The sequence below is a fragment of the Sebastes fasciatus genome, chromosome 8 (assembly GCF_043250625.1).
Source record: "Sebastes fasciatus isolate fSebFas1 chromosome 8, fSebFas1.pri, whole genome shotgun sequence".
Classification (NCBI taxonomy): Eukaryota; Metazoa; Chordata; class Actinopteri; order Perciformes; family Sebastidae; genus Sebastes; species Sebastes fasciatus.
The window spans coordinates 13123856-13151703 of record NC_133802.1 but is presented as its reverse complement, the minus strand read 5'-3'; the positions used below and the strand labels follow the sequence as shown (position 1 = coordinate 13151703).

The 27848-nt window shown below is 41.0% G+C and overlaps 1 protein-coding gene across 9 annotated transcripts in view; it reads right to left on the bottom strand.

Moving 5' to 3' along the window:
- rap1gapa (RAP1 GTPase activating protein a) overlaps positions 1–25295 on the bottom strand; it is a 61220-nt gene extending 35925 nt beyond the window's left edge. For 3 of the 9 annotated variants that reach the window (XM_074643555.1, XM_074643558.1, XM_074643552.1), the window contains exons 1-2: positions 25071–25290; positions 11963–11998 (exon numbers count right to left, since the gene is read on the bottom strand). In XM_074643555.1, coding sequence (XP_074499656.1) covers positions 11963–11998; positions 25071–25114 — 80 coding nt within the window. In that variant the 5' untranslated portion in view covers positions 25115–25290. Of the gene's footprint in view, positions 1–9334; positions 10198–11962; positions 11999–25070 lie in introns of those variants that run through there. The other 6 variants (XM_074643553.1, XM_074643554.1, XM_074643567.1 and 3 more) reach the window with 5 other exon arrangements.
- Positions 25296–27848: the final 2553 nt, after the last annotated feature.

Here is a 27848-nt window from a genome sequence, read left to right as displayed (position 1 = left end):
ACACAAGCTGAAATAATGGCTAGAGTAGCTGGATCCTATAATTCCCAACGGATTAGAGCCAAATCAAGAGTCAGCAACTGTGTGTTCATTAATATATTCAAATTAAGACCAATTAAAATGAAAGTTCCTTCTGATTTGAAGTCATGTTGTTATGCTGAACCAAATAAATGTAATCTGTGTGTGGGAGGGTGTGTGTGACCAGCCAGCGACCCCGAAGGGCACTTAAAGGTTTAGGACTCCAATCACACACACATTATATAAATTATACCAGCAACATGTCAGAGGTCTACAGCAGGCAAGATGGCTGCTGTTCTGAAATATGAATGAATGGTTATTTATGCATAACCATCGAGTGTCTCCCACAGGTGGAGATTTAATTAGCGGTGGTCGACCTCAGGGGGACAAGGGGACAGGGACAGGGGGCGAATTGGGGGGGCGGGGGAATTGCAAACAGCACTGAGCCGCAAGAGTCAGCTGAAAAATAGCACTGACTGCACATGAATGCATCATTCCAGCTGAGTTCACTGCCCCTCGCTTTCAACTTAATTTCTGCATAGAAATAATAAATATAATAAATATAAGAATACAAAAGAATAGTATTTTAGTGCCAGTTTAGGGTTAAATATATACATATTTTGAGTCACTGTTACAGTCTGTGACTGGAGACTGAAGTCAATCAAAGATTCTCATTGTTAGTGCAGCAACATGTTGGATGTAGGAGGACTGAGGGTTCTCCTGCTGTTTCTAGATTTGTTAAAACCCGCCTCCAGTCGCTCTTAAACAAATCCGCTGTGTTAATCAAGCCCACAGTCTGTTTGCAAGGCAAAGTAGGAGTGCCAACTGCTTCCTAACTTCTGAAGAAACTTTACATCCCCACCATGACTTCTCTGCAGTACGCCTGAGCCCCACTGTGACTGTGATTGTGACTTGTTTGATAATCATGCAGCATTTCTTGTTTTGAACTGAGTAATTGGCCTACAACATTAGGGTGGCAGATATGGAAGCATGATCCCGATGATGTTAACTATGACCTCTTTTCCTCACAGTAGATTCTCTCCTGTTTAAATGGCCCAGTTGGGTCAGGTAGTGACTGACAACAGAGGCACAAAGTAAACCGTAAATACAGTAAATAATGTCCATGATAGTTGTACCAGCCCCAAGTCTTTAATCTTTTGATTTCTAATTTTTTAACTGTATTTATTGTCTTCCTCTACACACATGTACTGTACATATATGTAAAGACAAGGTATAATAACGAAATAATAAAAAAATAGCATACTTTAAAAATAAAAATAAAAAAGGCCATAGCATGTTTATATATGATATAAACTGGTCCAAAAGAAAATGTGAAAAATGATCAAGTTTAATCTTGTTTTTCTTAAAGGTGCTCTATATGATATCCAGAGCATTAATATAGCATCAAACATCTATTTGCTGTGTAAAGATATAGCGGAGTAATGTCTACCTGAGCAGAGAATAAAGTCGCTCTCCCTCTGTGTGTGTTGTAAACTGAGCTTCTCCTTGCTTTGTTGACATAGTCGGGCGAGTGCTTTCAGTGCTTTCTGGCGCCGTTGCTGAAGCGTATAGCTCCCGCTCTCCGGTTCCTCCCAGGTTAACACTCTTAGATCTGTCAGCAGTGCTTTCACTGTTAGCGCTGTTAGCATTGTTAGCTATGAAACCACCTGCTCAGCTGTCGCCATGTTGAGAGCCATACGGAGGCAATAGAAATGCTCCCAATCTGGGATTTAGCACCTTTAACATAGTGGAAGTTTTAATTATTCCACAAATACACTGAGCATTGTGTGTTTACAAAGTCTACAGCCATGCTAGCAGCTCTGTGAGGCTGTGCTACAACGCTATTATGCTGATGTTTAGCAGGTCTAATGTTTACCACGTTCCCCATCTTAGTTTTGCTCGTCAGCATACTAACCTTTTTGTTATTGGCACTAAACATAAAGTAAAGCTGGGGCTGTTGGGGCTGTCATTCGTTTTGCAAGAATTTGGTCATAAATCAAAGTATCGATTAAATTACATTTTGACCTGATGGTGGTACAAGAGTAAAAGTCAAGGGATCACCAAAGTCAGTAGGATTCATCCTTTGTCTGAACACATTTTCATGGTAATCGATCCAGTAAGATCTTTCAGTCAGGAGGAAAGTGGTGACCAACATTGCCATCCCTAGAGCCCTGCTGGCTTAATATGGGTTCAATTCTGTATTTGAAGAAACTTAAAATTGATATTTCTCATGGTCTCTGAGTAATGTGACTCTAATATCACGCCTCCTCGTCAGCATCTACCTACTGAACCAGAGGCTTGACCTCAATTAATTTATAAGCACTGTCGACAATCCCCAAACACAAATCATTTAACAGGCGAGCTGTTTATTATAATGTGTGTGAAAGTGTACTTCAGAGGTCAGACATCAACACGTTCAGCTGTGCTGCTCAGTGATCCTGTTTCCCCTGTGTCATCATATATTACGGTGATGAAACTGAAGAGCTCATATATTAGGAGCCGACCTCCCTGTTCGATTCTTTTTCAAATTCGCCATGAAGTAACACCTGCTGCCTCGCCTACCATCAGTCCTCCAACAGCCAGAGACAAGAAGGGCCCATGTGCAATGAATTACCACACAAATAGACCCTGGAATTGTCCCGTTTCCAGGGTCATCCTTCCCAACCCCCCCTTAGACGGGCCTGAAGCACTCGAACAAATGGGAGGATGATTGTCTCTGGTGTGAAACCATTTCTCTGAGCGGTGCTTATATATGAGTTATTTGTCTTGTGTGTGTGTATGTGGCTTCGCTATGAGCCTCAGAGGCAATCTTTCCAGATGAAAAGATCTGATTTCCACTCAAAAACAAAGTTTTATTTTGGTGGAAGTTCAGCTACATAAATATACTGTGTCTGTAACATAACATTTTATAGGATCTTCTGAGCAGGATTATTATAGTAAACTAAAACTGAAACTAAACAATATTGCCTGGTTAAAAAACCAATAAAAATAAAATAAAAAGGAACGTAAATTCAGTTCAGTTTTAGTTTTTTTTTAGCTATAATGTATCACTAGTGAAAAAAGGAGACCTCGTGGACTTCCGTCACCTCTCGTGAGATTGATTCACAGATATTGAACGGACTTGCTTCACTATAGCACAGAGATTAAAAATCAACAATTATGGCCATTCCTACCACTGGGCTACATCCGTGGTCTGAAAAAGGGAAGCCAATGAGGAAGTGCCTTAAACTTGCATTCTTTCTAATAGCCAGCAGGGGGCGACTCCTCTGGTTGCAAAAAGAAGTCTGATTGTATAGAAATCTATGAGAAAATGAGCCTACTTCTCACTTGATTTATTACCTCAGTAAACATTGTAAACGTGAGTTTATGGTCTCAATCGCTAGTTTCAAGTCTTCTGCAATACAACGTGATGTTCATTTAGTAAATTATGGTCCTATTTAGAGTAAAATAGACCATAAAGCAGGGTATGCTTTCGAAAGTGACTACCTTGTGATTGACAGGTCACCACCACGGCATTGTCTGGTCTGAGAGTCGTTTTTGTCTTACAACTTTAATTGTTTCACAGTGTGTTTTCAGTTCATGTAAGTTAATTATAAACTTTTTGGTCACCTAAAAATGCCTATTCAGCATTCAGTTGTATTTAGCTCCACCCTCTCGAGTCACTTCTGGTTGCAAAAAACCAAGATGGCGACGGCCAAAAACCAAGATGGCAATGGCTAAAATATGGAACTTGAGGCTTCAAGACGGTAGTCCACAAAACAATGGGTGACGTCACAGTGACTATTTCCACTTATAATATACAGTCTATGATTCCACCACAGTTCTCCAACCATGTATTTTATATGTATATGTAGCTACATACTTCCGAGACATTATACCAGGTTCTACCAATAACAAACTAAAACTACTGTAAAACTAAAACTAAATATGTCAAAACTAAACCTTTCTTAAAATCTGAAAATAAACTAAAACTAGCAAAAGCACTCTGAACACTAAAATTAAACTAAAAGGAAATCGAAAAGTCAAAACTAAATAAAATGAAAACGAATTGAAAAGTCAAAAATGTATAACCTTGCTTCTGAGTCAGTTTTATGTAGGTATCTTATTCTGTGTGTGAGAAGGAAGAGGAAGTAACACAAAAACAACTCTGCCAGGACTTTCCCCAATCTATTTTGGAAAATGCCAAACTTCCTGGGTCTTTCTGTCCGATAGCTGTAAAAGTCACCGCTGCCATAATCAGACGAAAGCAAATATTGGACAAAATTCCACAAGTCTGAGAAGCTGTTTGTTCCCCAGGGAACCATACCTCTAAAAGTCCTTTTAGACAAACAGCCAGATATGGAAATCCTACTCAGTAGTTCTTATCAAGACATGAAGGTACTTGAGCAAATTTTTTATAAATTACCACTGTATTCCTGGGAAGAATAGAAAACTGCCCTAACAAATGGCTGCACAGTCAAATGCTACATGAATGGAATTATAAATAATAAAACATCTTTGGGATGGGATGCCTGACGAGACTCCTTGATGGATTCTCCCCTGACAGCTGGCCATATTCAGTATGCATTAAAAGAGCAGGTACAGCAGGTGTTTTTGAATAAAGCATGTTCTCTCTACCAGTAGGTCCAGCTTGCTTATCTCTCTCAATGTCACTGTCCAGATTTCCTTGGAAACATGTCCCCCTGGGGAAATCACAGCCAATGCAGATGTTGCCTTTTCAACGCCTGGAGGTCACCGCGGGAGCATTTTCTGCTCTTTTGTCCTTTTGTGATATTATAGCTACTAGTGTATTCATTCAATGATATTAAACTTCATGGAGTTTGATCTGTGAAGCGTACATCCTTCCCCTCAGTCAAGACAAGAACGATAAGATGATGCGATCATTTCCTTTCCAATGGGAGGGAAAAACCAGGAGGAAAGCAGGGAATCAGAAGTCCCCTTCCTCCCACTGGCTTATCGCACCATCTTCAGCGTGACGGGTGTCAATAAACAGGCCCCAAGAGGGATATACGCATCCAAAAAAACAAGGAATAAAGATGCTGGCTGTCTCCTCAACACCTGAAGCCATGTCTCCTGAACATACTGCAGCTGCAACAGACTGACTGAAGGCAAAGATGTGAACTTTAAACAAGCTGGCAGAACAACTTTGCCGCTGGAAATCTACAAGAATCAGATAAAGCAAAGGAGAAATGTCCTGTTGAAGATGCCCGGCGCTCATCTCCACCTTCAACAGCCTGCTGTCATCGGAGCTTTTTTTTTTTTAAGACATCTTGTGCTGATGCTGGATGGTGGATGACATGTTAGGATTTGGATTATTGAGACGGGGAGAACCATGGGCGAGCTTGTCACTTCGTTGCTATATTCGGTGAGACAGCAGGAGACTCACACAGAGACAGTCTAGTCTGATCTGCCGTGACAGTTTGCTCTCCCACTATGTCCGCTCTTCCAGACAACTCATCCTGACACACACAGACGAACGTGCACAAGCAAACTGACACCCGGCCCGGCTTGGCGGCGCGGCGCATGCGCAGAGGAGACACACGGGGGATGATGATGCAGAGTGACATCTCATGGGAAATCAGTGAACACAAACAGAGGAGCGTGTACAGTGACGCCTGTTAAGTGTTTATGGGCAGACACAAGACACAAAGGATGAAATAGGCCCAGAATTTAGAAAGGATCATAAAAATAGAACGACGTATTGCATCACACAATTGGGAATAAATAGCAAGGTCATTCAGCAGCGTTAAAATAACCTGTTTTTGGAACGCCATTACCCGCTGAGTAAAACAGTAGATATTTGATCACTCTAAAAAAAGAGACACACACACTTTGTCCCTGTCAAAACTGCCACATGAGGAAAAGTCTGAAGTTTAACCAACTGGAGGACAAATTTATAATTTTTAAAGATTATTTTGTTCTCCCTTAAATGATAGTGACAGTGATAGTTATGAAAGGGGGAGAGAGAGGGGATGACATGCAGCAAAGGGCCACAGGTTGGATTCAAACCCCGGGCAGCTGCGGTAAGGTCTCAGCCTTGATACATGGGGCTCCTGCTCTGCCAGGTAGACTACCGCGATGCGACCAAATTCATAATTTTGAATCATTAATAATGGGACTATTGCAGACTGCACCTGTACTATGCATGTTCTCAACTTTCTACCACTAGAGGGCAGAGGGCAGGGCAACCAAAACCAACACAAGCATCAGACACTGCTGCACTCTGCTGCTCAAACTTAAAGACAGACAACTAAACACCTACAGATCTTTCAGTACCCAATTAAAACAATGGATGATTAATACATACACCTGTCAGTACTAAACTCTCTTTTTGCTGCTTCTATCTATATGTATAAATGTAACTACTGTTTCTACTGCTTGTTTTTGTTGTTGTTGTTGTTGTTGTTCTGATGTAATTTAGGATGCCTTCTGTAACACCTTGGCCAGGGACAACAGATGAAAAATAGCCTTTTGGTGAATTCTGGCATTTTTATACCATGTGTATTTATTAATATTTGCACTTTCCCTTCACAAATAAAATAACTAAACTAATCCCCTCCACAAACATTTTAAAACATGTGAACATACCTGTTACCTGGCCAAAAAAAAAATCTGAAAATTAAATCTACTTTCTCTCCTGATTGAAATGTTCAGAATCTATGAATAAATAATTTCATTTCAAAGTTTAACTACTGAACACTAAACTCAAACCCTTAATTTAAAAAAAAGAAAAGAAAAGGAGGTTTCAAGTTTCCACTTTCCACTTCTGCAAGTTGCATGTTGGACCCATAAACTGTAAGAGGTGGACGTATTCATTTTGACGTCACCCATTGGTTTGTGGACTGCCTTTTTGAAGCCTCGAGTTTGACATTTTGGCCGTGGCCATCTTGGTTCTTTGCAACCAGAAGTGACATGAGAGGGTGGAGCTAAGTACAACCGGACACTGAATAAGACTAAAAGAACATCATGCCGTATTGACGAAGACTTGAAACTAGCGATTGAGACCATAAACTCATGTTTACAATGTTTACTGAGGTAATAAATCAAGTGAGAAGTAGGCTCATTTTCTCAAAGACTTCTATACAATCAGATTTCTTTTTGCAACCGGCGGAGTCGCCCCCTGCTGGCTATTAGGAAGAATGCAAGTTTAAGGCACTTCAGCTTTGGCTTCACTTTTCAGACCCGCAGGTTGCCCACTGGATGGACCATGATTGGTTTCCAAAATAGCCGCAATGTCACAAAATCATCTCTACCACAGATCTAAGGTGAGCACAGATAAACTTTCCTTTGCACTGTGAAGCTCAAACATCGCCTGAATTGCTAGCAAAAGTAGCACCTAAAGGTGGTTCAAATGCGCAGACTTGTCCTGAATGAAGGTTGGGTGATCTGAAGCATGGAAAGACAGTGGATAGGATCGGTGGCCAAGTTGTTTTAAAGAATGGACCGGAAGTTATACAATAGACAACCTGCCACAGTAATCCATCATGCTCCAGGGACAGAGAGGCAGAGTGCACTTTGTGTCTGGATATTTGTTCGTACTGTATGTGTGTAGGAGAGAGAGAAAGACAGAAGCTCTTATACAACATCTCAGAATATAGCCATTATCCACACTAACCCTCCTCTCCCATTTCCTCCCATCAGGGGAGCTTAGCAAGACAGGATTACAACCAATTACAGACCCCCATGAGAGCGTGGAGACGAGGCTTGAGGATCATCTGTTTATTGTGTATGACCGGATGGAAGATGGTCATTTGACGTTTAATCAACGACAAAAGTCGATGGATCAAAACCAAACAATTCTTGACATTAAATGGTGTAACAGATTAGGTGTCAGCGCTCATTAAGTACACATGCATTGTTCAGAGAGCTTATTATCTCTATAGGATCGAGGAAAGAATCAATGCAAGAGTGGTAAGATGACATAATCGACGTTGCCTTCGATTCAGAACTTTAGGGCTCACCTGAGGAATGTCACCTAATCTGCTTTTAATATATCTCAAGTGCACAGAGACTAATGCACACTTTTATATCCAGCACACCAGATTGATGTAATACTCTCCTATCTGCTCTCCGCAAAAAAAATCTGTTCAAATTGATTCAGAACTCTGCAGCTCAAAAGCTGAAAGAACACATTGCGCCTGTTTTAAAATCCTTACATTGGTTGCCTTCAGTTTGATAGATTTATAATCCTTTTACTTGTTAAAGCACTTGGTGGTGGTTGGTGCACTAACCAACTTGTCTGACGTGCTTCCAATCCAGCCAATTAGACTGTTGTCAGGCTATTAAATAGGTGTTATCAGTCACTATAAGCACCATAGATGTAGGTCAATATGGGCCTAATACACCCACAAGTAGGTTTTATCATCTATTCACATGGTAGATCACCGAATGAAGGTATAAAAGAAAAAAAACGCAACCTCTAGCAACCATAGTAACAAAACACAGAGCTTTCACCCAGGAGACCAGGGTTGGCATCCCGTGTGAAACCAACAAGGTGTAGTTGTTTTTGTGTTCACAAGTGTAAAGTGTCTCTTTCACCTTTGAAAGGTAGTTATTTTAAGCCAAAACAAAATGTTTTTCCCTAAATTTAACTTTTAACTTTTGTTGCCTAAACCTAAAGAAGTTATAGTTTTGTTGACTAAACCTAAATAAGCCTTTCAGTTTTACAACATGTTAAAACATGTTGCTTTTATGTTTCACTTTCACTTTCACAATGTAAGCTAGTAGCACTAGTCTTTTAGTTGCTCCAAAGTGCAGGACAAAAATGTTTAAAGATGTAAAATTAATGTTTTATGGCCATTATTGATTTTTATTCAATCGTTTATTTTATTGTATTCATGTTTTTTATTTTATTCCACCTTATTTGTTTTTTATTTTAATCTATTTTATTGGTTGAATTATTATATTTTCATCCTTCTTCATTTCTTGTGTGCATTAGTCTCAAATTTATTATTTATCATGTATTTATTATTTAATTATTTGTATTAAATATTCTTTATTATCAGCTTGTCAGTCAATTTGTAAAGCACTTCGAATTGCACCAAAAGATACAAATAAAGTTTGAATGCTTGATTGATATAAAATCTACATCAATCAATCAAACTTTATTTGTTTGATTATCTATATCATAGAAAATCCTTAGAACATTGCTGTCTTTCATAAGGAATACACAGGTTGTTTTCATTAATCATTTCCTCAGTGTTGGTCTGGAGGAATGCATGCATGCATCAGGCAGGTACTTTGAATTCTTCAGTACTATTCGATTGAGGAGTCATGCGATTATCATCCAAATCTTCAGGCAGTGAAAGAGAAAACTCACCAGAATTTTCTTGGCCTTCCAATTCGGAAAGGTGAGCACGGCATTTTGCTGGCTTGTGCTGTTACAGTTCTGCCGTCGGAGGATTTCGCTTGCTGTTCTAATTTCCAGTCACATCCTGTCCAACATACAGTACCTGGAGGAAGATTTTGACTCTGGCTCTCCCAGTTATTCCTCTTTTTAAATCTAAACTTTGTCCTTAGGCTCAACAGAGTGAAGAATCCTCTCTAAAAGCACCAACAGGGTTTGTTGTTAGAAATCGGTCTGTCCTGCTGGGTATGAACACTGATGATTATGTGATATAGGTCAAGTTCTATTAACACAGTGGGAAGGATCCTCCACATTCATTCAGCAGTGTTCGTTGAATTCCTCCTCGATTTGAAGACTCTGACACAGGAACAAGGCTGAGAGGACCAAGTGTGACTCTGCTGAACTCTGACTATATTTTGTGAGAACATCACACTGTTCTCTTCTTTCTCTTCCTGTCATCCACTCACTTCCTTTGTCCTTCTTCCTCCTCTTCACGCCCACAAGTCTTTTATCTCCTGTGTTGTTTTGTATCTTCTTTTAGATTCCCCAGTGCTCTCTCCTCTTCGCTTTTAGTGCCGTGCAGTTGTTCTGTTACAGTCTGACGCAGTGGTAGCCCGACGGCCAGACTGCAGTGCCTGCAAGCAAGCCCAGCCACTGCTGAGTAATGCAGCAGCAGGCCTAGCTGGTAGGAGAGAGATCCTCCTGTGTCTGTATATTCCAGAGGGAAGGAGTGATGATACTGCGGCGAGGCACTGTTTAACCTGCTGCAGTCAGATAGAGAGGGGGTTGAGGGCCAGACACTCGTGCCACCACACCTAAAGCATTCAGGAGTGGAGCGGTCTATCTGCAGTGGCAAGAGGTGTGCATGCTCAGCTCCCTGCCTGCCGCCACGTGCCACTCACAGCAGCACTCCAGCCCTGCCAGCACTGCGGAGATAGCAGCAGACTGGGTATCTGTTTCCCCCCGCTGCTGCCCATCTGCTCTACCTTTCACTGGCTCATTCATCTTACTTTCACTCTACTCGGTGGACTGATTCACACATTCACAACTTACAAGGCCGTTCTGAGTCACTGACATTGAACACAACTCCAGAGAGCTTTAAAGGAAAAGTGTGTGACATTTCGGGGATCTAATATATTAGCAGAAATGGAATATAATATTCATAACCATGTTTCCATTAGTGTATAATCATCTGAAACTAAGAATCGTTGTGTTTTCGTTAGCTTAGAATGAGCCGTTTATATCTACATAGGGAGCGGGTCCTCTTCACAGAGTCCACCATGTTGCACCATCATGTTTCTACAGTAGCCCAGAACGGACAAACCAAACACTGGCTTCAGAGAGAGCCTTTCACATTTTTACGTTACCTGGAGGCCACCCTAGCTCTCGGACATGCATGTCAAACTGTGGTAACGTGAACCGCAGTGTGCAAAACCGTGGTACCGTCTGACTTCCTTTGCACCTATAGTTGTGTTATTATGGTAAGGATGAGCAAGGCGGATGGCGAGCAGAGGGGTACAATCTGCAACCATACCACTGGATGCCTCAAAATCCTACACACTGTACCTTTAAAGGAGCTCTATACAGAATTCAGAGCAAATCTATAATTGAGGGATTGCCTCCACACTAGCAGCTATCAGTGGTAACTGCACGAACAGTGCAAACAACAGCTAACAGTGTTTACCTGAGGGGGAACCGGAAGGTTGGCGCTACACTTCCGCAACAACGCCATCGGTCAGGACAGCATTATCAGCGGTAACCGCCGTATGAGCGCAGTGCAGAGCGACGGTCATTAGCTAACCAGTGGGGCACACACACAGGGACTTACATGCACAAACATGGACGCATGGAATACAACCAGTGGGCAACAGTTCTGAAAAGTGAAGCCAATTTGGAAGTGTCTTAAACTTGCATTGTTTCCAATAGCCAGCAGGGGGCGACTCCTCTGGTTGCAAAAAAAGTCTGATTGTACAGAAGTCCCGTGCCCTTGAGCAAGGCACCAAACCCCCAACTGCTTGGGGCGCCTGTCAGGGGCAGCCCCCTCGCTCTGACGTCTCTCCATTAATGCATGTATATAGTGTAGGTCTTGTTTGTGCATTTGTGTGTATTTCGGGCCTGTGTGTACTATATATGTGTAAAAATAACAGAGTGAAAAAATTTAATTTCCCTTCGGGGATCAATGAAGTGCCTTTCTTCTTCTTCTCTACTTAGCTCCATCCTCTCGTGTCACTTCTGGTTGCAAAAGAACAAGATGGTGACGGTCAAAATGACGAACTCGAGACTTCAAAACGTCAGTCCACAAAACAAAGGGTGACGTTACAGTGACTACTCTACGTCCACTTCTTATATACAGTCTATGGTTGCGATTCACACAGAGGGAGAATGACTTCATTCTCTGCTCAGGTAGACATTACTCCAATATATCTTTACCTTGCAAATAGTTGTTTGCCGCTATTTTAATGCTCCAAATGTCGAATACAGAACCTTTAAAAATTTGCAATTTACTGTGTTTGTTTATCAAAATGAAAAACTCATTGTATCAACGTGCCGTCGAAGTTTACCACATTTATTGACAAAAATAAAAAGAGAAGAAAAACTCACCATAAGCCTCTGGCTTTGGAGAATGTCTTGTCCACTCTAAAAAACAACAACAACAACAACAAAGTACAGTTGTTACAAAAGTTATAACCCATTTTATGACATTCTGGTTGTCTTTGTTCAGTGTTAATCTGTGTCAAAAACAACAACAATTGACCTATAAACCAATGAAAACAACAAGGTGAAGAAGTCAGTTATACTCATAAGAAAACTGAATAATTCATGACAGATTAGAATACATTAGCACCAGGTGGCATATAACTGAATCCTAATAGTTTCATGCATCTAAATTTACCCCGGACTAATTTTTTAGTACAGAGGGATATCGGAGCATCCTTTCCATTTACAAGAAAGTCCACTGCACTGAGAGAGGTTGGCTCTGCAGTGGGCTGGGTTACCCTGAAATAACTCCTGCCATCTGTTGAAGCAGCATCTCCGAGGATGAAAGGATGATTACTAGCTTGGTGTTGCTTGAGACAAAATGAGTCCTTGTCCTGGTTTGAAATTGCACTATGAGGCTCATTACTCAGTGTCAGTCAAGAATAAACTATCATCTGTCCTTAAATCTCCCTGGATAAACAGATTTGAGCAGTAATCCGTGTAAACAATAACCGGATGATGCAGTGTGGAAACTCCTCAGTTTAGGATGCAGAGTGCTGTTGCTGCCAGTAGATGGCACTGTGTGTGCAGCAGAACCCTCATCATGTCTGACAGGTGTAATTCTGCTTTCCCTCTGCTCATCATCCAGAAAGTCATACATCATATTTAAGTCCATAAAGTAAACTTTTTACCAACCTGACACACAAAAAAGGACCAAATACTTTTTCTCTGCTTCTAATCGCAAAACATCACAATCATGAACACACACTATAACTTCTCTTGGGATGCAACTTCACTGGCAACAACAAAGTGGGTATTTTATACTGATATCTGTTGCACTATGGCCCAGTGAATGACTCATGTCTCTTGTGATCGCTGGTGGTGGTGACACAGGGGGAATAGGAATGTTTAGTACTACTCTCAGGTCCGTCCTCATGCAGCTGCCTCCGGTGCCATATATTGACCCTTCAGAAATTCTCATGATGATACACCACAAAACAGCACAAAGGCAACACATAATACAAATAATCCCCAAGCTGTAAGGTTGATTTAACGTTGCTCTCATGTTCGGCTTCATCCCTCAAGCTAAAGCTGCTGACTTGCTGTCCACCCTGCGTATTTCCTGGTAAAGCCACCAGAGTTCAGACCTCTTACTCATCTTTCCCTGGACATGATCCGCTTGCATGACACAGCAACACCCCCCAACGGATCAAAACAACTGATTCTGGAAAAAGGAATGACTCTTGCTGTATCAGAAATAAGGGTAAAAACTAAGACTTAAGAGTTTCCAGGCATGCCAGTATAGCTCTGTGAGGCTGCACAGTGGTGCTCTGAGCTGAGTGATAACATCAGCATGCTAACACGCTCACAATGACAATATTAACATGCTGATGTTTAACAGGTAGTATATAATGTTTATCATGGTCACCATTTTAGTTTATATGTGTGAAAAATTCCAGCCAATCCATCCAGTAGTTGTTGAGACATTTCATTCAAAACCACAATTGTCAACTTTATGGAGGCGATGGCGGAAAGTGATTAGGATATAGCATCTGGGAACAATTGAAGGGATAGCTCGGGTTGTATGAGGTACTTATCAATAGTCGGTGTATTACCTACAGTAGATGACGGTCGGCACACCCCCAGTTTGGAGGAACAAATAGGAGTTACCACATGGAATAAAAGCAATGTACTGCTGTGGACGGAGCTGGCAGCAAGGTCCACCTAAACAAAATCAATATCAGTTGTGGTAAGTGGACGGTATATTTAGAATTTTTTCCTATGAGGAACTGAACTGAAAGTGAAACTTATCTATACTGTTTTTGTCAACGAAGTCAGCTGGCTTTGAAGAGAGACAACACGTTCTCATCCCAATCTTTTCGGCATCAAAACCACTAAAATTACCCTTGGCGTCACTATAGTTAGGTTTAGGAAAGAAAAACATGGTTGAGCTTAAAACTACTACGTTTGTACAGTGAAAATTAAACTGTGAGCCTTTCTTTTAGGTGGCTAAAAAAGGTTTTGCTGCCGGCCCCCTTCCACAGCATCGCTTTGCTCCCGTGTCGGAACTCTTGTCTGCTTTAGCGTGCCGACCGTCATCTACTGTAGGTAATACACTGATTATGGATAAGTACCTCGAAGAACCCCACTTTAAAACACCCAAACTATCCCTTTAATGTCTGTACAAAATTCTGGACATTGTTGAGATATTTCACGTTTCAAAAATGAAATATTGATATCAAGTTAATAACACATGATAATATCATGTAAATCTCTGTCCCCTGCTCCCCATGAGTGACTTTGTTTCAGTTGAAAATGACATTTTGTTGATGGCAGATGTTTGACCTTGTGGATTTTTAGTTTATCAGTTTATCTGGTTGCCTTTTCACTATCCACTAGTGTAATCATTCTGCTGATAGCATTTATTTTTTTTAATTTTCTTTAGATACACAATATCAGATTATTCACGATAACGATATTATCGTGAATAATCTGATATTTAGACAGCCCTAAAACTTAAAATATTTATATGTATAAATATATTTCAGTCAGGACCGAAATAGTGGACTGATCAACACAGCCATCCCTAAAGTCATGATACTCGAATGGCTAATAATTATAAATATAAGCCTACGATTCAAGTTACAGAAGGAGCTCCTGTTTGCATTCATATAAAAAGAAAGCACATAGAAGAAGTTTCATTGATTGCAAGAAAAGAAGTAACAAAAGTAAAAGAAAACTTTGCACTTCTTCTTTTGTTGTGAGAAATTCTCAAAAGATAAATGAAAGCTTGAAGCTTCCTCCTTCTCAGAAAATGGTGTTAGTGAGAGGAAACAGGCCCTGTGAGTTCTGTTTGCTCACGATACTGTGGAGTCAAGAATCAACACACTTGTGTTGTTACAGTAGGACATCGCCTGCCTGCGTCCCCTCAGAGTAGAAGGTCGCTCATCATTTTCAACCCCAGGTCTCCACGTGACATGTGCTGACATTGAGATGTATTATGTTTTATCTCAAATCTACCACCAGCAATGATTTCACTGAGCCTGACAGAAACGTGTACGCGTGTGCAGATAAATCAGAGCTCCATCTAAAGGGGAATGCATACTGGTCCTTGGGAGAGAGCCAACATACTTATGGGCTGTCAGCTCTGCTCTCGAGAAGCTGAGTGCGAGGAGAGGTAAGCTGTTTTCATATGCGCTGCATCACTAAGAATAACATTTTCTAAACCTCATCCTGTGCTGCTCACCCATTCTCAGGTTTCATGGAATTCCCATAAAATGAAATCAAGCAGGGCGTGTCGAGATGATTGGATAAAGGCTGCAAACTGAAATACCAAACCCAATACAGGAAATTTGCAATAAAACGCACCCTTAGCTACAAAACAGATACCAAAGATATAAGAGCTGAGGCCTCATATCAACATACTGGGAGAGATAAAGATAATTTTGTCCCTGACTATGATGCTGACTCTGACATCTTGCTGCAAGCTATAGAAGGGCTATGTTAGCTGTATGATGACAGAAAATAAGGTACAAGTAAGCTACAGCTGCTTACATTCATTCCTATCAGTAACTTAACATTTAACAATTTATCTGAATTGTGAGTTTGGTTTGAAATACAGAAACTGTAGTTCCAATAATAATTACAATATTGTTACTTTTTATTTTTTTTTAGGCAAAAGAATCGCTAAATAAATGTGTGATACACCAAAAAATCATTCAATTACCACTTTTCCAATCAAAACAAAACTTAAACCTGGGGTAAGCAGGTTGTAGCAAATATGATTAAATAACGTTATTTTTATAAAACAGTCACTATATTCTGACAGCAGTGCATGAGACAGGTAATCTGAAAAAAATCAAGTGCCTCTATGTTCTCCGGTGTCCTCTGGTGCTCCTTAATGGCATCTGCAAGATTTCACAGACCGGAGGAAGACAACCAATCAGAGCCGAGCTAGAGCCTTGCTGTCTCTGAGCAGCTGTCAATCACTCACAAACTCTGATCAAACGGTCAAACTAGACAGCGCTGATCAAATATGAATCAATATTCTGTTACTGCAATGCCTATTTCTCACCTCAAATGTTTTCAGAAACATCTTGTAGTGTACTGTTTAGCTGTAAAATGAGAAAGTTTTGTGACCTGGCAGCCATGTTGAGATCTCTTGAGGAAATACCAAGCACCGCCCACCAGCCAGAGCAAACTTTCTCATTTTACGTCATTACAGTAACAGAATATTGATTCATATTTGATCAGTGCTGCCTAGTTTGACCATTTGATCAGAATTCACGAGTGACTGACAGCTGCCTCCGTTGACTGAACAGCCAATAGGAACGCTCTCTTTCTGAAATGATGTGTGATTGGCCAAAGTTTCCTGTCAGGGGGTCGATTTTTTAAAGCCTGAAAACAGAGCCATGAGGAGGTGCAGAAGTCTAGTTTTCTCTCAGAACACTTGAATTACAATACGCTGAAAGGTTATTATGGAATGTTTGCCCAATGATGCAAAAAATATACAGCCTGCTGCAGGTTTAACTCGTCCCTGAGAGACATAAAGACAGAAAGCAAACCTGGCCTGAGCAGGACGGCGCACAGATAAAGAAGAAGCAGCCGAGACACAAAAAAACTCTCAGCCTCATCAGCAAAACAAAGAATATTCTGTCCGTCTCTGAGAGAACAACCGTTGGAGTGTACAAGAGTATATTAAATGTGCCTGCACTAATGCATTTGTGGGCTATGAGTCATATTTGCACATTCAAATCTCTCGGTGAAAGCACAGATAGCCTAGTTTTTATTTAAAGAAAGACTAGATGAACCAGCGCAGGAGGAGGTAGCCAAATCCTGGCAAACTGTTTTTCATGCTTCTTCTACGGTCTCAGCTAGGTATCAACCATGAGCTGGTTTCCATGGAAACAAATATAAGCGAGGGATGAGAAGGCTCAAGGCGGAAACCCTAGAAATGCCTAGGCCATCACCGTGTCAGGCAGCAGCAGCCATGACAATTAGTTCATTCAACTTAATCTGACTTTAAGTGCAACTCCAAATTTCCTAATTTCTTCCCTGCTCAACTTTTAAACATCTTCTTCACTTCAGGAATTAGCTGAGGCCCGCAGTATGTATCAACTCAGCAATGCTGCTCGTGGCAAGTAGGTCACCAGACAGGGCTGAGGAGTCAGCCCGGAGGAAATCCACTTTAAAGTAAAGAAGTTTGTTGTTCAGCTACCAAATCTGCTGCAGTAACAAGTTCTTGCAGTGCTAATTCTATATCTGAAATGTAAGAGGCACTCTAAATTTAGAAATAATCCAGATGGAGACAAACACATCTCTAACCAAATGATTTTAAAAGGTCCGGGACTATACCTGAACGATCACACCAGCCGTTCAACACAGACTTGCTGAATTTAGCTTTTCAGATGAATGCTGTTTGTTCAAGCTGTCATCCTGAATTATCTCTTTCCAGTAGAGAGAAACACTGAAAGAGTGTAAAGACGCTGGAAAATAATCCTTTGACATTAATATTCATGAAAAAAAAGAGGTATAACACCCAAGTCATTGCTGTTAGTCGGCATACTATGTTCACGAGTTAGAGAGACATTTGTATTAACTGCTGTTGTGAAACTATTTCTAGGAACATGATCCCAGTGAACCCAGCTTGCACAGAAATTATTCCTCTTCCCTACGGCTACAATAAATTGTGGTGGAGTCACGATCAGTGTTACACCCAGTTCACCCAGCACGAGTTCAGAGCATGCTGACTAAAGTCCAGTTTTGGACTTAATACTCCAAAACAGGAGTGAAAAAGTCACGTAGGATACCTGTGGTCCACCCAATAAAGAATACAGTCTAGCATAGCTATAGGCAAATAACCATTATTATGGGTTGGGTTTTATAAGGGTTAGAGTTTTATTATAGCCCCACCTAGGTTCAACCAGTGGGCAACCTCCGGGTCTGAAACGTGAAGCAAATGTGGAAGTGTCTTAAACTTGCCTAGCCAGCAGGGGGCGACTCCTCCGGTTGCAGAAAGAAGTCTGACAGTATAGAAGTTTATGAGAAAAACTCAATTGTTAGTTTCAAGTCTTCTTCAATACAGCATGATGTTCATTTAGTAAATTATGGTCCCATTTAGAGTCAAATAGACCATAAAGCAGGGTATGCTTTACGGCGTTGCTATCTTGTGATTGACAGGTCACTACCACGGCGTTGTCCGGTCTGGGAGTTGTCCGTGTTTTCGTCTTACAACTTTAACTCTTTCACAGTGTGTTTTCAGTTCATGAAAGTTAATTATAACCTTTTTGGATGCCTAAAAATGTCTGTTTGGTTGTAATTAGCTCGACCCTCTCGTGTCACTTCTGGTTGCAAAGAACCAAGATGGCAACGGCCAAAAACCAAGATAGTGACGGCCAAAAACCAAGATTGTGACGGCCAAAAACCAAGATGGCAATGGCCAAAATGTCGAACTCAAGGCTTCAAAACGTCAGTCCACAAACCAGTGGATGACGTCATGGTGACTACGTCCACTTCTTATGTACAATCTAAGAGTTGCTACAGTAGCAACCCTGTGAGGCTGTACTTTGAGGCACTTTTGATCACCAAAGTAATTAAAATTCATCCTATGGGGCTATAAATGTGCGAAACAAATGTCATGGCAATCCATCCAACAGCTGTCAAGATATTTCACTAAAAGCCAAAAATGTCAACCTGCCAGTGTTGAGAGGAAAAAGTCAGAGGGGTCACCATTGTCAGTAGGATTCATCCTCTGGGGACCATGAATGTCTGTGCAAAAGTTCATGACAATCCGTCAAATAGTTGTTGAGATATTTCAGCCTGGATCAAAGTGGTGGTCTGACTAACAGGCTGACATCAGCAAAAACAAGACAGGTGGATGCCTGCATGAATACAATAAGTGAGCCTATTCAGTTTATTCTGAATGAGGTCTCTCTCTCACATTAACACCTATATCCAGTAAACATATAGTATCACACTCTACAGTTATCCATTCACTGTGCTTCAGCATAGCAACTGGATACTGTGAAAAATAGATTCACAGAGAGACACACAAGGCCTGGAGCAATGCTAAACAATATCTTTATATACTGTTCAACGCTCAGGGGAGTAATGAGAAACATTGTCAAACAGCACATGACCGGATCTAGACTGTATACTGTATCTCAACCCAGCGTGGACTGAATGAGCCCATTGAAATGAGCGTATGAAGTGGGTGAATGTCCTCATTTAGCTACAGTACAGTAGGATACAGTGTATATGAACACACACACACACATACACACACACACTAGTACCACAGCTATGCTGACTGCTGGTAGGCACTGCGATATCTATCACATCCACCATTGTCATGATTAGTGTCGGCGTTTAACTCAGATTCACATAGTTTAATTTAATCATCTTATTATCATTTTAATGTTATTTTCTTACAAGACACTGTGTTATTAATGGTGATATAATGACCATTTTCAAAATACATGTTAGTTCAGGTGTTCTTTAGCTCCTAACGTGGGAGTTTCCCTCCTTGTTTCCTTTTATCCAGGAACATTATAATGTGCTCTCCTAATGAAGTCCATTACTGTGTTAATATATACAAACTGCTCAGCTGCTTTACACAAAAAGCTATTCATCGGCGAACCACTGCAGGGCTTTTATTACAGCTACAGGACATTGTTGACGTTGTTAGGTTAATGACTCAATGTGACCTGCTAGTGTGATGAAATCTGGTGTACATCAAGATAATAGATATGTTTGACAAACTGTTTCAGAAGAGAGAATGGAATGAAAAAGATGCAGCTACAGGTGAACTGGTTAGATGAAGAAGAGCCTTCAAATCTACACACCCATGCAAACTGTAAGCGCTCTATTTACTGCTATCTGGGTCCATATTATCAATGTCCTTTTAAAGCTCCAGCAGGCAGAATGTTTTGGTATCATTGGGAAAAAATTCCACAATAACCGTTCAGCACATTGTAATTCAAGTGTTCTGAGAGAAAACTAGACTTCTGCACCTCCTCACGGCTCTGTTTTCAGGCTTTACAAAATGTAACCCATGATGGGAGGGTTTGGCCAATCACAGGTCATTTCAGAGAGAGTTTTCCTATTGGCTGTTCATTAAACGGAGCCAGCTGTCAATCACTCATGAACTCAAACGGTTAAACTACGCAGAGCTGATCAAATATGAATCAATATTCTGTTACTGTAATGCCTATTTCTCACATAAAATGTTTCCAGAAACATCTTGTAGTGTACTGTATAGCTGTAAAATGAGAAAGTTTGCTCTGGCTGGTGGGCGGTGCTTGGTATTTCCTCAACTCTCCTCAACATGGCTGCCGGGTCACAAACTCTCTCATTTTACAGCTAAACAGTACACTAAAAAAATGTTTCTAAAAACATTTCATGTGAGAAATAGGCATTACAGTAACAGAATATTGATTCATATTTGATCAGCGCTGCCTAGTTTGTTGGAGTTCGCGATTGATTGACAGCTACGGTAGACTCCAGCTCGGCTCTGATTGGTTGTTTTCCTCCGGTCTGTGAAATCTTGCAGATGCCATTGGGAGCACCGGAGGACACAGAGACACATGATTTTTTTTCAGATTACCTGTCTCATGCACCACTGACAGAATATAGTGACCGTTTTATAAAAAATACTTTTTTCAATCGTAAATTTGCTCCAATCTTGCATACTGCAGTTTTAAATTACTATCTCCTGCAATAGTCAACCACTTTTTGCTCTCTTGTTGGTGTTCTTTTGCAATCAGAACTACACCATTTGTTGAGTTTTTAACTGCGTCAAGAAGCATAAAATTGCAGTAAAATCTGACATGACTGCAGCAACACACCTGTTTGGAGCAGGCCAATCTGGACGTATGGGGGCACAGAGGGACTTACAAAGTACAAGAATATAATATAAATCTTTTTATATTCTTATCAGAGCAAAAATATTGTATTGGTAGCCCTGTGAGCATTAGATAATTAACTGCAGCTCACCCATTCTCTTCTGTGGATGGCTTTCCATTGTGAATATGAATGTGAATGTCAAAGTAAATATGCAAGGCGGACTGGCTGAGTAGGCAATGAAGAGCCCCCCGGTTGCTCTCCATCTCCTGTTTGTTTTGCCGCTGCCCTTGGATGGGTACTTGAGTGGCCTCCTGTTCTCAAGTAGCCCTGCCTTGAGGTTTAATCATCTTTTATCATGCAAACATTTGCTTTTGACAAATAAAAAGCCCCTCTCTGTGTTGTCTTCCTGTTGTCCACGCTACAATATTCAATACAATAGGCCTTATACACTAGATAATCAAAAATCAGCGACAGAAGCCTCATGCACTGGGTAAAAATGAACAAAGTATTTCATCAAAGTAAAACCCAAAAAGTCTTGCTTTGTCTTGTCTTCTTAAAAAGTGGACCTTTTTAACATAAAAATGCTGTTGCGGTGTACTTAATATTTTGCTATTTTCTTTCTTTAAAAGTCACCAGAATGTAGGAAACAAAGTCTCTGAAACTCAAATTTTTATGGGGGACAAACCCCAGACCCCCCACTTTGGTTTTCAAATCCTCCCTATGTTTGAGATCTCAAGGTTAGCAAGTATGGTTATATCTACTTACGGAGCGGGTCCTCTTCACGGAGCTGGTTGACATGTTTCTACAGTAGCCCAGAAGGGACAAACCAAACAATGGATCTAGATAGGGCCATTCGCATTTTCACGTTTTTGCGTCGGCCACCATAGTTCTCCTATACGCATGGCACACGGGAGAAAAGTCAGTTGGTTTCAATCTGAAACCTCACCGCTAGATGCTGCCAAGTCCTACACACTGCACCTTTAAGACAGCAGACATAAGTGTTTATTTCATGATTTAATATTTTATGAGGAGAAAGTCACGATGAGCTACGGAGCAGACTAGACAAACACAAATACATATAGTAGCAGGGTATTTCATGTGACATACGAGCAGATCCAAAGGAAAGGAAATAAAAGGATATGAAAGCTCAGTGTCGCAACATCATGGTCACACTTGACTCAGGAAGCTGCCAAATCCAGTAAAAAGTATTCCTATAATAAAAAAAAAAGGAATAACCTGCTCAAAGTGAAACAAAAACGTAACTACTAAAATTAAGTGGCAGCTCCATTAAAATTTAATGCCAAAATGATAGAGCATGCTGTGTCAGAGAAAAGACGGATCCACAGAGAACAGAGGGGCTGCGTTCTGTTCACTGAATGCCAATGGGATGCAGAGGGCACAGTGGATTAGATCACTCACTGATGTAAGCAATCGGACTGACCTATCGAAATGCCAGGTGCAATGGCATTCAAGGCCGCTGCTAAACCCAAAACAGAAAAGCAAGTATTTTGCTTTATATATACTGTATGCTGTGCACTGGCTAAAGGACGCTCTAGAATACACAAACAAATGACTAGAATTAATCGTATAATTCGGGGGCCGCTAAGGGGCATCTAATGGAGTAAACAAGTCTATCATGAGGTCTTAACACTTAATGATAAATCAAGTACAAGCCTGCTATTTATTATTTCAACTTTATAGTAATGTTTGTGTTATATTTGGCCTATTTTAAGATGTTTGAGGTTTTACTTGTAGTTAGGCTATCTAGCTCCGTTCCGAACCGTCTCCCACACAGTGACTGGCTATTTAGAAAAGCTCAGGGCAGCGGCTGTGCGCTGCTCTTTAACAGAGTAGGGCAGTTAACCAAACATATATTTTCCACAAAAAACAGTCTTCCACCAAGTCTTCATCCTTGAAGTTTTGTCCCTTGTAAAACTGAAAAACGCTGTTTGAAAATAGTTCAGATAAGGAGTAAATCTCAGCTTTGTCATCTTCCTTGCCTCACTGTGGTACGCAAAAAAGCCATAATGGGCTCATTACTGCCCCTCTGAGGCCCAGGGACGGTAAACATCCACCGGTGCTTGACTGTTGGCGAGAACAACAGCTGTAGTGGGTGTTTTCCCAACCCCAACGGCCACATGGGGCAACAATGATCCCATTCTATACTTGAAAACAAACTTCGACAAGCAACACAAAGATGAGATTATGCTTTATCAGAAGTGTTTTCAAACAGTATTTTTCGCTTTTAAAAACTTCAAAAGGACGAAGACTAACTGATTGTTTTGGCAAATGTGAGTCTAAAGAGAAGTGTGAAACCGCTTCCCTTTGATTTTCTATGGAACCACCCGGGGCTGCCTCCCACACAGTGGATGTGTTATCATGCCCCCAGAAACCGAACAAAGCAACTGCTAACTTAAAGGTAGAAAGTGTAGGATTTGGCGACATCACGTTACATCACTACGGTGGCCTTCAGCCAACGTAAAAACGCGAATGGCTCTCTCCAGAGCCAGTGTTTGGTTTGTCCATTCTGGGCTATGTTAGAGACATGGTGGTGCAACACGGCGGACTCCGTGAAGAGGACCCGCTCCCTATGTAGATATGAAGGACTCATTCTAAGCTAACCAAAACACAACAATTCTTAGTTTCTATGAATATTATATTCCATTTCTGCTAATAGATCCCCCAAAATGTTACACACTGTTCCTTTAAGCGGTTACACCAACAAAGCTAATGCCCAACTGTAAGAGCCATATTGTATTATTTTACAGTTTTTTGCATTTAATTATCATTTAAAAAGTACATTGTGTTAATGCGATCAAAAATGTTTGACATACATTAGAATTTAGGTCAGTTAGTCATGTAATTGAATGGGCTTTGATCTATATAGACTCAATGATGCGTGTTTTTCCCTGTTAAGATGTGCTCCTCTAGTCGTCCTGCTATTGGACAATGTGGGCGTGTCCCTTTAAGTATGGTTAATGCTAGTTATGTTTCAGTGGAGCAGGATGGGGAGCAACAATTTTTCTGACCACACAGATCACAGATTCAGTTATTTTCCAGCGGAATTGGTCCGTTTTTGATAGTTCAAGATTTGTCATGTGGATATATTGTTGTCTGTTTTAATTTTCGTGGAATAAACCTTTCACTCACAATACGAGTTTCATCTTTGAAGCTGATCAAGGGGTGAGTGTCTGTAGAAGGCAAGTGGAAGTTGGACATGGTAGTCTACGTGAGTCAGAAACCTTTACATCCTGCTAGAAGTGGCGAGGACGCTTTACAGCAAGCTGCCACTACACCAACGTAACATGCTGGAAGACATCCGCAAAATTGTGAAGAAATTGGAAATCAGGTTAAAACACTGTCTCTATTTTCTACATCATTAGTACCAAATTATAGCCGATAGTTCTTTCCAGGAAACTTCCAAGGAAATTATTACCAAACTAAGAACCTGTGAAACAAAGCGTTCTTCTGCAAAGCGCTTCCTACCACACTGCTAATAATGCATGTGTATTACTGTCTCTGCCCCACACACAGACCAGCCTAACTACAACTAAGGTCTCCAATAGATGTTAATGGTATTCCAGACGCTACCTTCAACACATGCACACACAAAAATATGACAGTGGGCAGTAAGGCATGCGGTTGCATTGGGGCACCTGTTCACCTTTTGACCATTGAGTAGCTCTTTGCTGACTGTGCGTCTGCTGCCCAGTATCCTGTAAAGTCTGAAGTGGGCCACATAAAAAAGACACAAGCGGACATGAGTGCCTCCTGACAACATACAATTCACATCCATCAGCTCTGTCAGGGACCTCTGTGATACTTTTCCTGTAACCTGAACCTACTTTTCTCGCCCTGTTGTTTATGACATCTGATGCCTCACCAATACTGTACAGAATCAAATGATTCATCCTCAAGCAGAAACCGCGGTATTATTAGGTCCAATATATGATAGAAAGCCATAAAAATGAGACATTTCAGACACAAGCTGTTATCATCATGGCATTCCAGTGCAAACGGCACAAACATGCAGACACAAATACAGACACCGAATCTGCACAGTCATCAAACAGGGAGACAGACACACACACATAGACACACATACTCACAATGGAATAAATGAGAAGAAGAAGAGGTTTCTGCAAATTATTAGGATATTCATTCTTACCCTCCGTAGGCTCCAAAAGTGAAACTCCTTTTTCTCTGCGGCATGCCGGCTAATGGATAGCAGTGAGTCAGTCAAACTCACTGCTGAATGGAGCCAGCACTTGTGTCACTTACGCTGACTGAGCATGTGTGTGTGTGTTTGTATGCTCTGCCTGCCGTCTGAGTTCCACTCCCGCAGCCTCGGATAACGTGCCCTGCCTCTTCCTAGCTCACACGCCTCCTTCACAAGCAAGGGGGAAGAGGATGAGGGAGGGAGGGAGATAGGGGGAGGGGGCATGCTGACCATGCCAGTCTCCCAGGGAACCAGGAGTGTAGTGGCAGCCTTTAAGGCTCTACATCCTCTCCCTCATGCACCAAGATCACAGAGAACACAATGGGAGGTGTTTTTTTTTTTTTAAATCCCTAAAACCACACAAACCGATACCGGTTACTTGATCGTTTTAAAAAAAAAATGTCTGCAGGCAAAACAGAGAGGAGTTCTTGGCATTGTGAGAGTTAGCTCAGAAACAAGTCTTGCAACCCTCCCTCTCTCCGTCACTGGAGGACAGCTGGTTGAACAGGGTGTAGACAAACAGTTCGTCATTCCTCACAAATGTCCCAATCACGGGGCTTACATACTGTAGTAGGTGACCTCTGTGAACAAGTTTCTAATCTGTTCATTCATCGCCTTCCTAATTCTTTCTTTTGTAAACCCATCACCTCTGGTATGCACACAAAAAGGAGAGTTAATGTAGCACAGAGTCATCCTGCACTACTATTAGCCGCATTGATTAAACGGAGTAAATGTCTGGACACAGAGACTCTCCTTTAGCCGGCTGTTGAGTTTGACAAACTGGCAGGCAGCAGTGACAACATTAAGGCTGCCATGGATTATTGAATAAGGGAGGATTGCAGTCTATCGCATCAGCCGGCTATCTGATAGGCATTCGCTCCCAAAGCATTTGCACTATGTCAGATGACTCAGTGTTAGGCGGGACAGAGGCAGCGGTGTCCGATGGGAAAAGCAACGGTCTTAGTTTGACAACAGTTAATTTGACCTTAAATCATGAATAAATAAAACCTCACCAATCCAGGACCTCAATCTCCCCAAGGACCAATGATGTCTTCATCACATTAACTGCAAAGCACTCGTAGTAACTGAGCACTTAATTAATCAATGCGCCTACCAAACAAGCACAATCCCGCTGATAGACAATTACATCATCTCTCCGCAATTACATCACTTCCTTTCCTATGAGACTGCAATTTTCTAACAACATTTCACCACAGCGTCACGGTCCTTGGCTGAGTTTGTTGGCAACGGACCTCACTTTGTCTCTTTGCCATGTGAATCTGACTGGACAGATCTGTGGCTGATAGAGAGGCTTCATTGATTATAACTGGCTCTAGGGATGCCAAAGTCCGTCTGTCTGTCAGTTGGTCCACCATTTTTGAAATTTTTTCAAAAACTACTGGGTCGATTGCTGTGAGGTTCAGTACAGACATTCATGGTTCCCAGAGGATGACGCCTACTGACTTTGGTGATCCCTGACTTTTCCTCTAGTTACACCATGAGGTTGACATTTGAGTGAAATGTCTCAACAAGTATTGCCAACCTATTTGGTACAGACAAAAAAAAATACCCCCCTCATGACAAATTGTAATAACTTTGTTGATACCTTAACCATCGTTAGGTCAATTTTTTTATTTATCCAGCTTTTGCTGCGCTTTGTGTGAAGTGCTTATTAGCAAATGGTAGCAGGTTAACACTGTGAACTAAGATGGTGACCATAGCCTGTTAAACACAGTGGGCTTCCTTGGGGTTTGAGAAGTGAAGTCAATGCTGAAGTGCCTTAAACTTGCATTCTTTCCAATAGCCAGCAGGGGGCAACTCCTCTGGTTGCAAAAAGAAGTCTGATTGTATAGAAGTCTATGAGAAAATGAGCCTACTTCTCACTTGATTTATTACCTCAGTAAACATTGTAAACATGAGTTTATGCTCTCAATCGCTAGTTTCAAGTCTTCTTCAATACAGCAAGATGTTCATTTAGTAAATTATGTTCCCATTTAGAGTCAAATAGACCATAAAGCAGAGTACGCTTCAGGGCGGGGCTACCTTGTGATTGGCAGGTCGCTACCACGGCATTGTTCGGTCTGGGAGTAGTTTGTGTTTTCGTCTTACAACTTTAACCCTTTTGCTGTGTTTTTAATTCATGACTTAATTAGAACCTTTTTGGTCGCCTGAAATTGTCTTTTTCAGTGTACGATTGTGCTTAGTTCTACCCTCTCGTGTCACTTCTGGTTGCAAAAAAACCCCAAGATGGTGACTGCCAAAAAGCAAGACGGCAACAGCCAAAATGACGTCTGCCAAACAAACCAAAAACCAATGGGTGATGTGTTTTATCTATTTTATTAATTTTTTATTTGACAGTGACCATACCTATTGGTCAACAGGAGAAAGGGACTATAAACAAGTTATAAAGGCACCCTAATAATATAATAAAACAATATGTCTTGTGAAAATCACATATAGAACATAATAAATATAAAGATTGCACAGTTCACATCCACCTATAAATAATGCCAAAGTATAGCACACGGTAGTTAACTAGAATCCATCCAGTAAGCACAAACAAAGGAGAGGTAGGGGAATGATTAAGAATTTCAATAGAACTATGTGAAGTTGTGAATATGTTTTAAATACTGTACAAACACTGTTTGTATCCAACATGAAAATAAATCTTGTATAAATAAATCTAAATACAGGATTCAGAGCATTTATATTGCCTTTCAACGGCTC